This window comes from Cucurbita pepo, chromosome 6 (assembly GCF_057944985.1).
Source record: "Cucurbita pepo subsp. pepo isolate OVF chromosome 6, ASM5794498v1, whole genome shotgun sequence".
Taxonomy (NCBI): domain Eukaryota; kingdom Viridiplantae; phylum Streptophyta; class Magnoliopsida; order Cucurbitales; family Cucurbitaceae; genus Cucurbita; species Cucurbita pepo.
In genome coordinates this window covers 2,655,432-2,672,064 of record NC_141803.1, presented here as the reverse complement: position 1 = coordinate 2,672,064, position 16,633 = coordinate 2,655,432, and the positions used below count along the sequence as shown (strand labels likewise).

The window sequence follows — 16,633 nt, the reverse complement described above, 5'->3', positions numbered from 1 at the left end:
TCCAAAAGTCCATATTTATTATTTTGTTTTAAAATAGGCAGAAATTCCATGAACATGTCATATAGTTTTATGGAAGCTGTAAAACTTGCAATAGTTCAGTAAATTATGCAACAGTCAAATATTAGACAGCAACTTTGACGTCAAACAAAAAAGGGGCTAAAGAGAAAAGAAGGTACGTGAATGATGGAGGAGTCAATCAGGGAGCTAATCGTTCTACTTTCCATACTTTTTTTTCCGTCCGTCTCGCAAGGGGAATATTGCAACCTGTACGAACACGTATTGGTCAGAGTCGTTACTAAAAGACCACAAATTTTAAAACTTAAAACACTATAAAAAGATTAGTCCATTATGTATCGTTGTTAGCCCCACGGTTCTTAAAATGCATCTACTAGGGAGAGGTTTCCACACCCCTACAAGAAATGTTTTGTTCCCCTCTCCAACCGATATGGGATCTCATAATCCACCTCCCTTAGAGGTCCAACGTTCTCACTGGCACACTGCCCGATGTCTAGCTTTGATACCATTTGTAACGGCTCAAACCCACCACTAGCACATATTGTTTGTTTTGGCTCGTTACGTATTACTGTCAACCTCACGGTCTTAAAATATATCTGCTAGGTAGAGGTTTCCACACCCCTATAAATCTAATTAATAGCCAATCAAAGAACCAACTTAATCCACTCACTTAGACCAAGAATTTTAACACAAAGCTTGCAAGGCTATAACACATCTATTGGCCAATGACATGCACCACAACTAGAGAATTAGTAAACCACTTGCCCATAGAGAGGTGAAAATAACCTGTCATGCAACCCAGATGGCTGCCCCTGCCTAAACTCAAAAAGCTCTGGTTTAAGCCTCTATCCTCCCCAGTATTTTGGCTTTGGAATCAAACTTCTGCAAAACACAAAAATGAGGTTTCAAATTGTATTGTAACATCTTCCTTATTCAATTATTAAAATGACTATTTATAGTTTTAAAAATCCAAACGTTCGATCTCACAATCCACCCTTTGGGGGTCCAGCGTTCCCGTTGGCACACCATTCAAAACTTGGCTCTCCACATTAGTTGGAGAGAGGAACGAAGCATTCTTTATAAGAGTGTAGAAATCTCTCCCTAGCAGACGCATTTTAAAACTTTGAGAGGAAGCCTGAAAAGGAAAGTCCAAAGAAGACATTATCCGCTAATAGTGGACTTGGTGAAAGCTGTTATTTCACCTGCCTATTGAAACCTTCCCAGAAGATAAGAAGCGAATCACGTGGATTTTCAGCTAGATTATGTGCTTTACGACTTTCACAATTTGTATACCTGCAAACAACGATGCAACAATAAGAGAGGAGTTATTTCTTCTAAAATCAATCCCTTCTAAAAATAATATTTCTTCATTTCTTTTTGGTGTCAAAACAGGAGACTTTTAATTAGGACTAGAAATAATAATCTTAGATTGATATGGAATTTAGAGGCTCGGTGGTATAATGTCTTAACCAATTAAGTTATGCTCCGTCGCTCCGTTGACCCTCTAATATTCTATTCCTATTTGGAGGCCTATCTCACCCTTTGTGTTAATGAGGTGGGAACGAAACTTTTCACTCGGAATCCCATCCTCCCCTCTCCTATCATACCAGCCTCACTCAAGCACACAATGACCTGGTGGGAGAAGACTCCATAAGATCTCATCTCATGCACCTCAACTCTGGCACTAACGGTTGAGCTATAACCCCACCAGCCTCAACCCTGACCAACATGCCACTCCTTTGGGGCAACTCCATATGATTGAAGAAAACAAGTGGAAGTCCAATCCTAAATTTATAAGGAATGCTTCGTTCCCCTCTCTAACTAGTATGAGATCTCACACGATACAAATTTAAACAATTCAACTTTTCAATATTGAATAAAAACCAATTTTAAACCCAAGTAGAGAACCAAAAAAATTTAAAACCAGCAAAAGAACTTCGAGAAATAAAGCAACAATAGCAACACTGACCATCAATTGGTCAACCTGAACCCGAGAGGACCCATGAGAATCTCATCAACCTCAGCGGCTTCCTGCTGTGTCAGATACGAAATCACCTCCGGATTCTGCATAGCTTCAATACGAGACACCGAGCAAAACCAACAAATTGCGTGTAACTTCTAAGTTCTGATATCCAATTGTTGCAACAGAATACCAAAAATGTTTTGATACTCAATTGTGGTAGTGAATGCCACTTGTTGTACTCAAAGCTACAACCAAAATGCAATTTGTTGGGCCTAAAAAGCTACAACAAAAAATACTCTCATATCACTGGTTGTGCAAAATGCCATAACCAAATATGCTTTTATACCCAATTGTTGTTAGCGAAAGTGGAATCAAGATCGATCGCACTCACACACCCACAAACAGAAATTAAACAAAGTGACACAAAGATTTACGTGGTTCGAATAGAAGAAATTATCCTACATCCACTGGGGGTAGCCAATCACTGTAACCAAGGTGTTCACAAGTGTATCTCTCACACTCTCACGCTACAAAATCTCTCTTACAAAGTTACTCACAATTGGCTCTAGGCAAATACAAAATAACAATGACTTCACGTGACTCCACACCACTCCACACCTCAAATGAATGCTAGACAAGCCTTTATTATAGACGTAGCAATACTAATTCAAAATAGTTATGAACTAAATGAGAGATAACCCAAATAAATAAGAATATTAATCAAAATAGTTATAAACTAAATCAGAATTCATCTTTACGACAGTGTACAACATTGCAGAGCTCAAATCCGGCCGAGAAACACTCTAACAGCAGAATTTACTACACAAACCATTAGCAAAAAAAGGCGGAAAAAACAGACAACAGCTCAAAAATGTATCAATCTAGAGAGAGAAAGAGAACTAACGTGTGGGAGCTTGAAGAGAGGGAACTGGAGAAGCAAAAAGGTCGAGAAATCATGGGCGTTGAGTTCGATTTGAGAGAGAACGAGTGGATGAAAAACAAGCGTGTCGCTGACTGGATTTTACGAAGAACTGGACGCATTCCTATAGAAAGATTTGAAGGCTCAGCCCGCTTCGCATCGCTCGGAGATGGGGGAGAGGCTGCTGCTACTGGACTGGCGCCAATCGTGATCGCAGGGGCCGACGCCTGGGCTTTCGCGCCTCGATTGCATGCTGAATTTATACCAAGTGACAAAGAACTCGAAAAGGAAGATTAATATTCCCTCTAATTAATTTTAATAAAATGTCGCCTTAAAATAAATTATAATTCTATTTTAGTCTTAAATTCTCGTAATTTTATACTTATTGTAAATTTTAATTATAATAAAAGAATATACCGGTCTATACAAAGTTAAGGACATACCGGTCTCAAATTCTCGAAACCCGGTTTATTTCATATTGGAGAACCGAACCGGCATTCACCCGCCCTTTACGCCCCGCCAACGCGCCTCTGATAAACGGGAGTCGGAAAGTCCCGATTTGCTCTGTGCTCTCACCTTCCGAACCGAAGACTCTGAAACTGATCCTCGCAATTCGTCTGTTTCCGATCAGATTGTTCCATTTCTGATTAGCTTTTCATTCTGTATCTAATGGCGTCCAGTTCGTTTCGTGGCGGTAGTTCCTTCTACAATGGCAACGCTGCTCCTTATCGCTCCAGGTATTGTCATCGTTCTTATCATGCTAACTTCCAGTATATTTACAGAAATTAGAGGTATTGCAAGAACTGCGAGTTTTCTGTCACTTGTCTTGAGGAATTTCTCAAATTGTTTCTATGTTTACCGGTGTTAAGAATGATGATTACTCAATTCATGTCGCTTAATTTCAATCGTCCTTCGTTTTGAGGTATTCAGGGAGGGGCTTAGCACAAGAACGGCGGTGGCTTCCGATGAAATTCAACTTCAGATCGATCCGATGCAAGGGGACTTGGACGACGAGATCGTAGGTCTTCACAGCCAAGTTAAAAGGCTTAGAAATGTGAGTATTATGATTTTACGTTAATCTATGGTACAGCTTTGCACTTAGGTTTATTGAATTGCAAACTAGAACACCCAGCTAAGCCTTTATTGAAAGCACTCGGTGCTGGTATCTTCATCGAATAACTAGAAATAAAGTACTCGACAGAAATCTGAACAGAAATCTTCAGATTTCTTGCGGTGCTCCTATAATTATTTGAATTTAGCTATGTTCGAGGTTGATCTACTTGTAATGGCACTCTTGGAATTTGCATTGCTCGTGGTTCCTTTCTTAATGGAATTTACGAGCTGTACGTTCTGTATCAATACATCTCACGTGGTATAGCTGCATGCTATGTGCTTAGTGTTCGATTTCATTATCATGGTGGTCACAGACATTGTTTTCTTTCTGTGAAATTTGTGAGTTTCTCTCCCTTCTTAGAAGAACGGAATATATGATACATTACATTCGACTGGTACACGTTGAATCCATATTTACGAGTCTTTGTAGTTGCTGTTCTTGTCTATTGGCTCATCACCATTCAAAACGTATAGTAGGCAATGAAAGAAATGTGTAATAATAATGTAACAAGCATATCAATATAAATTATAATTGTCTGAAGAATCCTACTGAAACACAAACTGCATAGCATTCATTATTAAATTATGAACAAAAATCAGACAAACTAATTGCTTACCTTGTTTTCCTTCTCAAAAATGAGTTTGGAAAATAAAACCCCTGCAAATTCAAGACACAAAAACACGAGGCAAACCACAGTTTGAACCGTGCACAATCCTCTATCAACTACCATTAAAAGACTTCTAAATCTCTTCTCGAATTCATCCATGGTCATTCTGTTTTCTGTCAGTGGCTGTAATGCAGTTCTCACCTTCCCCCCACCTCCAACAACTTTTGATTTTTATTGTCCATCTTCTTTTTGCTAAGTTGGAGTTGTTCCTTGGACGTCTTTCTCCGCTGTTCTTGGCTCGTATCATTTCTCTCTACAAGTTGCCTCTAAATGCAATTTTCTTTTTTCCTGTTCTTTTTCTTCTTCTTCAGCATCTGAGTTGAGTTGTCCATTAGCAGCCTGATGGTTTGTTCCTTGAGTGGAGATTTGGTTTCTACAACAGTTGGTCTAGGAAATTGGTTTGCCAACATACCAGTTGTATGCCATCAAAATCTCGAAAATGAGGGGCATCTTTGCTTGACTGTCCAATTTTCTTCTTACAACAACCTTATTATTATTTGTAGAAAGATTTGTTTCTAAACGTTTAGCTAAGCGTTCTAGTGGGTTTGGTTTGAGCTGGTACATGCCTAATTGTATGGTGGTCAATGTTGAGCAGCCCCTTCTGTCTCATATTATCGACGAAAGCTCATCTTGTTTCTTATTGAGTAAAAAAGAACAGATTGTGTAATGTTTTCTGGTCCAAAAGTCTCACAGTTTTATCATAATCTTAATCTTGTTGAGATCCTGTACAGATATATATGCCAGTTCGTTTAATTAATTCCATATTCGGCTTTTGATCTTTACTTTTTGGTACCTGGTGTAATTGTCCTGGTGCAGATTGCTCATGACATTGGGACAGAAGCAAAGTTCCAGCATGATTTTCTTGATCAATTGGTATGCAATTTTTTTCTTAATGCTATTCATAGTTGTCATATTTCCATTTGTTTTTTGTATGTTGATTTAATTCTTGGTTTTTACTTACTGACGTTCTTACTTCTGAGAAAACTCTTTAGGTCCTGATTACTTGAGAAAATGGAAAATGATGGATAGAATGAGAATTAAAAATTTAAATATTGCATTTATTAAAATTATATTGGTACAAGGATCGGAGTGTTAATTATTCCAATTAATTGATTCCTCTTCGAATGATGGTAGGGAATGGAGTAAAATTATACAGGTTGATAGTAGTAGATAATGTCTTCTCTGGACCTTCCCTTTCGGGCTTCCCATCAAGGTTTTTAAAACGTGTCTGCTAGGGAGAGGTTTTCATACCCTTATAAAGAATGTTTCCTTCTTTTCCTCATCCGGTGTGGGATCTCACAATCCACCCTCCTTCGAGGCTCAACGTCCTTACTGGCACACTATCTCGTTGTCCACACCCCTTCAAGGCTCAGCTTCCTCACTGGCACATCGCCCGGTGTCTGGCTCTGATACCATTTGTAACGTCCCAAGCCCACCACTAGTCTCATATCTGATACAAGTTGCTAGCAATGAACTTGGGCCGTTACACTACCTCTTGCCAAAAGATAGAGTGGAGCAAAATAGAGAACAAAAAGAACGAAACAAATCAACGGTTCCCTTGATAACTTCAGTCCAAAATGCATAGAGCTCTATCAGATTAAAAGAAACTAACTAAAGAAAATCAGTCTCATATCAACTTGTATCAGTTCCAAACGTGTGCAATCGCCAATATTTTTTTAGTTCTAACATATCCGATCATCTGTTTTCGGTCTTGTTGCAGCAAATGACATTGATCAAAGCTCAAGCAGGGGTGAAGGACAATGTAAGAAGATTGAACAAAAAAATCATACAGAACGGATCAAATCACGTCGTCCAGGTCGTCATATTTGCATTGATCTGTTTCTTTATAGTGTATATGTGGATGAAAATATCCAGAAAATGAATGTTTTTCCTCATTTTCTTCCTCATTATGAATGAAAAACCAGTTTGCTGGCCGGCAAAAAAGGGAAAAGAAACAGGAATGATGTTGAATATATTATCGCTGTCTCCCCCTCAGCTTAGAATATGGGACAGTGAAAATAGGCTTTTGATTTTCTCTTATAGGAACTTTTTTAGTATACTTTTATACGCTATAAAGATTTGTATTGTGCCTCATAACTATAGTATTATTCGTTAATTCATTTATTCCCAAGGTTATTTCTAATTTCTATTGTGACTTTTAGGAGAAACTGGACCTTTTAACTGATATGGGTACTACGGACCCTCTGCCATCTATTGCAGCAGAGCCGTTTCATGAGCAGAGAGGCTAAGCATAGTTTTTTGAATTAACCGTTGAATGAAATCGATTCTTTTTTAGATATCAAAATCGAAAGATTCTCAATAGATTCATCCATCTTTAGATTTGATTAAAAAAAATAGATTTCTTAAGTAGTGTGCCTTTTTTATTTTAAAAAAATATGAAATTGAAATTGTTTAATCTTCTTAATTAATAATTGAATAATATCAGTATTAAATTTATATCTAAAATTGAACAAATTTTATTTTAGAGATCTATTAAACAGTTAAAAAAAACATCAAAATTGTTTGATCTTCTTAATTAATAATTGAATAATATCGTTATTAAATTTATATCTAAAATAAAAATTTATATCTAAAATTAAACAAATTAAATAAATATAAATCTTAAATTTTGAAGAACTAGTTTAGATTTGGTGTGGCAGTGGCAGCCAAGGTGACCTGAGATATCAAAATGCACTCTTCATTACTGCTGTATTTACAGAATATGTACATCAAATTTTGTCAGTTCATGTTAAGACAATTATTAGACTTAAAAAGCACAAAACCACACACTACTAATCAGATTTAATGCAGCTCAGGCAGTGACTAACACAGACTGTGCATATTAATCACAATCATCTCATCATGGATTGATTTGCTTTGATGTCAGCCTGGAAAATCACCTTCTTATCATCTACTTGGAGGAATTCATCCGGGTTGTGTTACCTGTAACTAGTAGTTCCCCCAGCTTAGGAAAAAAAAAAGGAACAGGAGGACGGAGGACGGAGAACGTTATCGACGATGTCGCTGGCCTGTCAGCAGGATATCAAAACGCTTTACAAAGATTGTTAGCTTTCATGTTAGAGGAGCTGTGCTGCTCGATAGGGCCTGTAGGAACACACAGCCTACTTCTCTTTGGCTCGGATATTCTCACGTGTGAAATAGCTGTAGCAAGGGCATCCACCAGAAAGCAATCGTCGTCATCTTCGCCATTGGCGTTGCAACTTTCAGATGAGGAAAGGTCAGAGACTTCGTTAAGGGAGGTCGAATTAGCTGCACTGTCAATCCTGTTTCTGTCAGACTTAGTTTTGGCTGAAATGGGAGACTGTTGGCAAGATTCTTGATTCTTCAGTTTTAGTTTGATCGGTAGAGTCTTGAGCGTGCGCTCGGTGTAAAACAATATCCATGGATGCCCTGAAACATCACCATCACCATCACCATCACAATCCAGACTAGATTACAATAAGAAATAAGGATTGGCATCAATCTGTATTCTAAGCAAAGTTCAACAATATGTGGGGAAACCCCGACCCCTCTTGGAGATCAAGAGAGGTCGAGAGTACATATTTTACGACAGTTGAGTTCGTGCTAGCTATTGATTACGTGCATCCGGGAATGAAATCAAGTGGCAAAATAAACTTACTTAAGACTTCTTCTGCTGTTATCCTAGATGAAATATCTCTTGTCAGCATTCTCCCAATGAGATCGCGGGCAGGTTTAGATATAGACTCCCACATCCCCGAGTGGAAGTCGAGCTTAGAGTTCTTTATTGCTTCGAAAACTGATTCTAACGAGTCGCCTTGGAAAGGAAGAGCGCCAACCAAAAGAGCATGGAGGAGCACACCAGCACTCCAAATATCCACCTTCTCGGAGTACTTTCCTGACAACACTTCAGGGGCTACATAAGCTGGGCTTCCAGCCAAACCAATTAAACTCTGACCTGCATTAAGCAATCAAATGACTTAACATAAGTAGGCAGACGTTCGAAACTTAAATCGAAAAAGCAGATAGAACATCAACATTCGCACACCGCTCATACTAACATGAACAATCTATATAAACATACTGATCTCTTTACAAGCATGTTGTTAGGACCTCAATCTTAGCCCTGTGACACATAAGCCCCGCCCCGCACCGCCCCGCCCCCAACTCTCTCAAAGCATTCTCTATCTCTTTATAAGCATCCTCTCGCTCTGTCTAAGGTAAAACTATTGTAGCTACGAACACAAATGTGGCTGCTGTTAAGGCTAAGGACCAGCAGAGTGAGGTATGTTTACCGAATGAAGACGTTAAAGTTTACCGAACTCCACGCCTACATAGTTTCTAACTAAACCCAAGAAGGTTCGCCTTTTTCCCACATCTTACCAAGAAAAAACTTCATCATGTCATTAGTCATATTGTCAAACGAAGACCGCGAAGAAGATCATACAACTAATACCTAAAGAGAAGCATACAAACACGAACTCGTGAATACAGATTAAAGAATGCATACCACATGAAATCCTAGTGGCCAGGCCAAAATCTGCAAGCTTTATCTTTCCAGATGTTGTGAGAAGAATATTTTCAGGCTTTATGTCTCTATGTACAACCCCCATATCATGACAATACTTTATAACCAGCATCACTTCCTTGAGTATATTAGCTGCTCGATGCTCCGAATATCGACCTTCACTGACCATCTGATCGACCAGACGACCTCCACGGCACAATTCCATAACCAGGTGAAAACATTCGGACTCCTCGTACACTGCTAGCAACGTCACAACGCCTGGGTAGCCAGATAAGTGCTGCATTATCTCCACTTCCCTATGAACAGTCTCCTCTGCTTTCTTTAAGGTCTTGCAAGCATATTCAGCTCCACTAACCTTACATTTACACAGCCAAACTGAACCAAATTTTCCATGTCCGATCGTCTCGCCTGAAACATAATCATTTTCGATGTTATGTTTACGCCCAATTTGAGTAGCCACGTCGATGCACCCGATCTTCCTCTTCAAACCTCTACCAGGAAGAATCAGGGAAGAACTCCCACTGGGTGGAGCTGTAGCTATGCCGGCAAACCTACTCTTGCATGAAGGAACTGGTTCAATGCCCACATCTTCCTTGCATCGTTTATTCAACCTCGTGTAATCTTCTAACGAGTAATGAGCCTTCAGTTTAGAAGATCGCGAATCATGAGATTCTGTTACATTATCTCGTAAATTCAACGGTCCATCAGTCTCGCTTCCTTTCCGTTTCTTCCTCATCAATCCAATTTAATCAGCAGCTCTTACGCGCGAATTCGAACGACTGAAAACTGCTAGAAATTTACAGAACCTCAACAAATATTTCAAAAAAAATGCTAAATCAAATGCAAACAGATCAATGATTTCGTATCTCCTACCTAATATTACAGATATCAAACGAACGATATCAGAATCAATTAGCCGTAAGGTCCAACAAATTCCATAAACTTCAAAAGAAAACAAAAAATTAACCAAAGGATGAAACTGCACCTTCAAAGCGCCAGAAAACCTTCACCACTCGCATATCAAATCGCCGGTTCCGAGGAGCGAAAACAAAACGCCACCATTGAAACAAAGATCGATCCGTCACACAAATAGACAACTGAGAACAAAGAATCCGAAACCCTAACGATCTCCAATCACATTTTCTTTCAGAGAAAATCTAGCAATCCCCGATTTATAAAAGATGATAGAAAAATATATGGAAACGGCCAAAATATCGCACCAAGAGAGAGAGAGCGAAAAAAAAGAAAAAGAAGATAAAAATCAAAATCAAAATCAAAATCAAAACCAAAATCGAAATGTTTAGGGGTTTTTGGTCTCCAAAACTTTACGTCCAACCAACGTGTCCACTCCATACTCCACTGCACATCACCAAAAAGCTACCGGTTTTGCTCCTCATTGCCGAGCCCGACCCGGAAACCGGAGCAGATAAATAATACTCTGCAGTGCAAACAAATTACGCTCAATGTAGCGTCGGGTCTAATAGGCGTACACGTGTCAGATAATAATCCGACGGTTGTGATATTTTCACGTGTATGGTATCGGCTGTGATCGGAGGACTGTGTGATGGATTCGATGGTTCTGTTTATACTGAAAGAAGCTGCGGCACGCGTGCGTCACGTGGGGATGTCTTTTTGCGTACGTTTTATTATGGCTATGCCGAGACGTTTGCCAAACAGGGCTTTAGAAGCCCAAATTGTGAAATTTGGAAATGGAAAATAATAATAATAATAATAATAATAATTAATTAATAAATAAATATAAAAATGGAAAAGGCAACCAATGAGTAAATGCCTGTGGTTTATTGTATGCTTGGGATGGAAGAGACCATTGAAAAGCTTATTTTATAATCATAATGTTTTTTTTTTTTTAAATAAAAAAATCAAACGAGCAATTTTAACGACCCGTGTGAAGCAACAAGGAGCGTCTTATCAAGCTGAATACTCCTAGGCGACTGATGGTGAATAGTACGGTAAGAGAACGGGGTGAAAAGAGCCTCGATAGTGAAATAGAACATGAAATGAGTAGATAAAAGTTCTTACTATGTGCATGTTAAGGACTTAGAGGCAGTGGTTCGATTACGTAAATTTTGAAAAAAAAATAGTTCAAAATAGTAACAAAAAATAACGTGTGCTCATTGTAACGGTCATGCTCGTCCAGGACATGTTGCCTATGGCTGCATGCCCATGACAAGCCAAACCCTTTATGTCTTATCATGTTCTAGTAGTTTACTTTTGTATTTTGAGGAAGTATGACAGAAAAATTATGTCTAGGGCTGCGAGAGCTAAAATGCCTCAAAATGTACTATAGGGGATATAACTAGTTGTCAACTTTTCCCTACCAATAGTTATATACTGTGAGCCGTTGTTGCTCTTTTGTTTGCACATATAACGTCTCTTTCAAAATCTCTCTTTCGAAAATCTCTCCCTACCCTCATTTTCTTAAACCGAGGCCAGAGGCTCGAGCATACGTCGCTTGGCTGTAGGCGACGTAAAAACGAATTGACTTAGCTCACTTATTGTTGGAAAGTAAGTGCCGCACAATCGCAACTCTGCTGCCATCAAGAATGCGACTGTAACACCCATTAAGTTGCCATATTTAAATACGTGATTTTTCATTCATCGTTCTTACCAAAATTTTACTTCAATGACAATTTTGAAATGTTTAAAATAAATATGAGTATTTAAAAAAAAAAAAAAAAAAACCAATATTAGAAAAATATTCTTATAATCATTTTGAGATTAAATTTAAATTAGAAAATTAAATTTGTTAGAGATAGAATTTGGAGTAAATTAGAATTTACAAGATTAAAAGATAATTAAGTTTTTAAAACTTTTGCGCGATCAAAACGGCTCGACAATCTCTCTCTCTCTCTTGCGCGCGCGCGCGCTTTCGCCCGCTCTTCACATCGTTCAGACCAATATCTGGAATCGCTTTCTTCCTCTTTCGCTCCTCGTGGCCTTCCTTTCATCTCTCTCACCTTCGCATTCTCATTCTGGAAAAGGTCGTTATCGATTTCTCCGATGAAAGATTCGTATTGCTCTCTCAGAGAGTTGCGTTTCTATGTAAAATTTCACTACAGCTCCAGCTACCTTGATTACTACCGGCGACAGCTACGGCACCGAATGGCAAAGGATCGCAGCGGTTCGACACGGATCCAACTTCGCTGCTCTTACTCTCTTTTTCGCAGGTATTCCTTTATCTCTGTCGCAATCTCATTCTTGTTCTTGTGTTCTGGTTCTTTTCTCTGTTTCGCTCGAATCGTAATGGTGGATGAATTGCTAGTTTCAATGCGTTGATTTGTAATTATGTTTTTATCGGAAATGGACAGTGAATTTCCAAGTATTCAAAAAGAGAAAAGTAGACTTAAGAAAGGATTGGGGAGTTTTCACAGGGACAGCTGGTATAATATTCGTTATATTCGCTCAGGTTTGGCTCTTTGGATGGGATTGCTTACCTTTTCACAGGGACAGCTGGTATAATTATGTGTAATTATGTTTTTATTATTATAGATAAAGCTTACATGTATGATGTATTGGAATTTTGGAGATATTATGACGAATAGTCAAGAAGTTGGTGGATGATATATAGCGAACTATAGAAAGTAAGCTGGACATACAAACAAAAGGTTTCCATGCCTTACAGTTTGAAATTCTCTAGAATCAACGATGAAGATCAAAGTATCGGTATTTTTTTTTAACGTGTCTTTATTGCAGGAGACATGACCTATTAGATCCCACCTCGGTTGGAGAGGGGAACAAAATATTTCTTATAAGGGGAAACTTCTCCCTAATAGAGATGTTTTAAAACCGTGAGACCGACGGCAATATGTAATGAGCCAAAACGAACAATATATGCTAGCTGTGGACTTGGATTGTTTCATGACCGCATTGATAGATAACTATTCAAGGTATGGAAAACACACGATAACATTCCAAACACATAGCAGTGTGTAGTAATGAGTACAATATCTGAGTAATTCGAGATTATTATATTTACTATACCAAAATGCTGTTTACCATATATTATGTATACTGCATTCATATAGCCGTTTCTCGTGGCACAATACTGAGGATTTTAATCTAGTTCCATTCTTATGCATGGAAGGAAGCATATGTGAGTCAAGGACCATTGCAATTCTTATTTGTTTACACTGGTCTTTAATCAGCATTGATGCAGTTATGATCATTATTGATTAGAACAAATTATATATATATATATATATGTATGTATGTATATGTATAACTGCATTACAAAACTTTGTTCATAATTTTTTCTAAAGCAGTCATAAATCTTTTAAATAACGAGAGCCTTTTTCTTGAGAAAATGATTGGGCCCTCAACTCTTAATACATGGTTTGTGTGTGCGTTTGAAATTTTTGATAGAGAGAAGGCCATCCGCGCTTAATGCATGAGGATAGGGCATATGAAACAACAAATTTTCGTTACTTCAAATTGTCAATGAACTCTTTCATAAATTCAGTTCTTAAAATGGCGTAAATAATTCATATCCGGTACGTTTGTTCATCATTTGTTTGATGGTAGTTGATAGTAGGGATGATCCTTTGGCTCTCCTACCAAATTAATGGACCTATGAGAACTTTTGCTCATGAATTTATTGTCGGTTATTTGAAATTATGTTTCCTAGGCAATGGTCCATGAATTGCTAAGTTTTCAAGAGAACAAAGTGGACTCGAGAAGGATCGGGAAGTTCTTAAAGGATTACCAGGTATGAAGTTAATTCTTCTCCACCCTGTATTATTATAAATTTTATGTTCGATACTTAAATTTATGTACAGCTCTCACGGACTCCACACATCTGTCGAGAGCACTTATGTTATGTTTAGCCCATAACTTATCTATCAAAATTTACCAACACTTACCAAATAAGAGAAGGTTAGTTGATGAGTATTAGCTGCTACTTTCTGCATGACCACCTTTGCTTGTGTGCTTTTTGAGTGGTTGCTGCTGAAGTATTGATATAGTTCAATCTACCACACAATCTGACTCTGATATCATGTTAAATCACCAATAAACCAAAAACCTATGTCGATAGATTGCAGTGAATTTAATAATATCAATACTTCAATAGTTAAAAATCTTCAAAATGGTAGCATTTTGTTATGGACCAATTACACCCTAGTTATGTTGTATGCTTTGTCATATGAGAAAGAGAACTGTGTCCAATTGCAGTTGTCAATAAGTTGGCTTATTCTTCTGCAGAGTATAATTTAAGGTAATGTGTACATTTGTTCTGCCAAGGACAAAATAAGTTAAGAGTTTTAGATGTCAAAGTAAAGCATTAAAATGAAAATGACCATTTTTTCTTACGTGACAGCGTATGTATTATTGAGAATGTTAGTAGATGAAGAACTAAGAGTGAACTTAACCCCCCCTCCCAATGCTCTCCTCTCTCTCCTCTGTTCTCCTACCCCCGACCCTTAGCCTTCATCCAATTTGCTTCCTATTGGATTTTGCTTTAGAGTTGAGCATCACCTTCTAGTTTCATCTTTCTCAAGTTGGTTCGTTCTTTTTGGATTTCATAATCACTTTCTTCAAGTGCTTAAGTCTTCATATATATATATATAGTTACGGAAAAAGGAATGGTACTTTATTACTTTTTTCATCAAGATTCAATGGATTTAGTTTTCATTATTATTATCTTTTGCAATAGTTGGAGCATTCTTTTGCACAGCCTTGGAAAAGTCCTTAGAATGGTAGATTCTCCAAACAGTTGAGAGGGGATAAAGGATTCTTTATAGTTCATAAAATGTCTAACAAGCTTGGTTGGTATTCAGATTTTTGTTTATCCCATGAAGGTGTTAAGAAAAACATTTTGGTTCCAGTTGGGATTCAAAAAAGAGGCTGGATTGTTTTTTTGGGAAATGTTAGATGAATTCTAAGAAAAATCTAAAAATCTAGTGAATTTTTGCATGATGATTGAAGATGTATTTAAGGCACTTCTTCACAGCAATGGCTGCGATGGATTTTGCTTTCCCCTCGGCCTTTTCATCTTCGTTGGGAAGCAAGATGGAGGTTTCACTTACGGTTTTTGAATAATAATAATAATAATAAGAGTAGGAGGTGATGACTCTAGACTTTGAGGAAGTTTTTGTATATTTCTGAAATTTTGGATATTGGTAGAGAACTAGAATACCCATTGACATGTTAGATGGTTTGCAATTTTATTGTACATAATTATATAGTGAAGACAAAATATATAACGAAGGCAATGTAGTTGGTGGCCTTTAGTTCTCAAGAAAACAACTTTTTATAATCATTTTAGCAAACTATTTGAGTGTCTACCGATATAATTTACAAAAATTGCAACAGGTTGTTATTAATTATTATCCTTATAGAGGAGTGTCAAGTCCCCAAGTCCAGAAAAACAAAGCGTGCTTGTTTTTATTGTCTGAATAACACAAAGGGTAGACAAGAAACAGAAACATCATCAAATATTTTAACTCCTTGTCGCTAAAGGTTTGCCTCTTTTCAATAGGGCTGAGGCGGCCATAACCCGCACTATTAACTTCATCTGCCCGATGTTTCAGCATTATATTATATTCATTTCCTCATGAATCAATAACAGTCAAGTTTTATATTACGTTACACGGTTTTTTTTCTTTAAAATTTATCCGTGGGAGGGAGAGTTTAACTTGGGAGGGAGAGTTTAACTTTAGACCAGTCGAAAAATAATTAATGTCTTGACTAGCTAAACTATATTCATATGGGTTATATTACTAGATCTATTAGAATTCTATGAACCTCTCTGTTCTCTATCTTATCTATCTTATCTATGTATAGCTTCTTTCAGGTTAATTTTAGAGGGCGGAAACAAATGAAAAGGAAAAGTTTTATGGTTGTACTTTACTCATTTTCAACCTTATTCTTGTCAGTCACTTGGTTGCATTGAACTAGTCTAAACTTAAATGACGAGTATAATATATATTTTTTTTTAAATTACTTTGAAGGATTTTGGCCACCCATGAATCTTACTGTGACTAAGGTGAGATTTATTATTATTTGTATATTATTAAGTGCACTAGTTCTTTTGATTTCAATCACTTCTTAAACTTAATTTTGAGTGTTTTGTTGGTTAAGTTTAGTGCAATTTATTAGTGAGTTAATTTTTAGCAGTTCTTTTTAATACACTTTCAATTTAATGAAGTATTAATTTAGTTGGGACGAAATTAAAATAAAGTTGTTGCCCCACTTAATAATACTGTACCATTATGCAAAAAGAGAAAAATAGTGATGTCTTTGTTATTATTCCCTTGCTATCACAATGTGCTCTATGCTCATATGCCACGCCATGCCATATCCACCCCATCTATTTGTCACTTTCCTTGACCCTCTTTCTCAGGTATGTTTGCTTCATCCATTTTGCCAAGTTCTTGATTTTTTAATGTCGATTTAAAGCAGTAGAAAATTACCATACTTTCTTTAAGTTG

General features: G+C 37.4%; 2 protein-coding genes and 1 long non-coding RNA gene across 4 annotated transcripts; 1 reads left to right on the top strand and 2 right to left on the bottom strand.

Moving 5' to 3' along the window:
• On the bottom strand, nt 1-3,190 carry LOC111797489 (uncharacterized). 2 transcript variants are annotated; one of them, XR_015421341.1, is made up of 5 exons: nt 2,883-3,190; nt 1,985-2,258; nt 1,218-1,308; nt 802-897; nt 1-264 (listed from the first exon to the last, which is right to left on the bottom strand). It is a non-coding gene; the product is annotated as an uncharacterized LOC111797489 (long non-coding RNA). The 2 variants fall into 2 exon arrangements; XR_015421340.1 differs by lacking the exon at nt 1,218-1,308.
• Nucleotides 3,191-3,421: 231 nt separating this feature from the next.
• LOC111796734 (bet1-like protein At1g29060) lies at nt 3,422-6,825 on the top strand. The gene is made up of 4 exons (XM_023679477.2): nt 3,422-3,634; nt 3,828-3,951; nt 5,495-5,551; nt 6,399-6,825. The coding sequence occupies exons 1-4, from the start codon at nt 3,567-3,569 to the stop codon at nt 6,558-6,560; spliced, it is 411 nt and encodes a 136-aa protein (XP_023535245.2). The 5' UTR covers nt 3,422-3,566; the 3' UTR covers nt 6,561-6,825.
• Nucleotides 6,826-7,360: 535 nt separating this feature from the next.
• PEPKR2 (phosphoenolpyruvate carboxylase-related kinase 2) lies at nt 7,361-10,501 on the bottom strand. The gene is made up of 4 exons (XM_023680212.2): nt 10,171-10,501; nt 9,168-9,971; nt 8,319-8,615; nt 7,361-8,089 (listed from the first exon to the last, which is right to left on the bottom strand). Exons 2-4 carry the CDS (start codon nt 9,919-9,921, stop codon nt 7,722-7,724), a joined length of 1,419 nt encoding a protein of 472 aa, XP_023535980.2. The 5' UTR covers nt 9,922-9,971; nt 10,171-10,501; the 3' UTR covers nt 7,361-7,721.
• Between the last annotated feature and the right edge of the window lie 6,132 nt (nt 10,502-16,633).

Excerpts from the sequence above, each read along its gene's own strand:
- LOC111796734 (XM_023679477.2), top strand. The coding sequence starts at position 3,567 with ATGGCGTCCAGTTCGTTTCGTGGCGGTAGTTCCTTCTACAATGGCAAC. Across the intron at positions 3,635-3,827 it reads GCTGCTCCTTATCGCTCCAG|GGAGGGGCTTAGCACAAGAA; the intron begins GTATTGTCATCG and ends TGAGGTATTCAG. Across the intron at positions 5,552-6,398 it reads ATGATTTTCTTGATCAATTG|CAAATGACATTGATCAAAGC; the intron begins GTATGCAATTTT and ends GTCTTGTTGCAG.
- PEPKR2 (XM_023680212.2), bottom strand. The coding sequence starts at position 9,921 with ATGAGGAAGAAACGGAAAGGAAGCGAGACTGATGGACCGTTGAATTTA. Across the intron at positions 8,616-9,167 it reads GGCCACTAGGATTTCATGTG|GTCAGAGTTTAATTGGTTTG; the intron begins GTATGCATTCTT and ends TGCTTAATGCAG. Across the intron at positions 8,090-8,318 it reads AACAGCAGAAGAAGTCTTAA|GGCATCCATGGATATTGTTT; the intron begins GTAAGTTTATTT and ends GTGATGTTTCAG.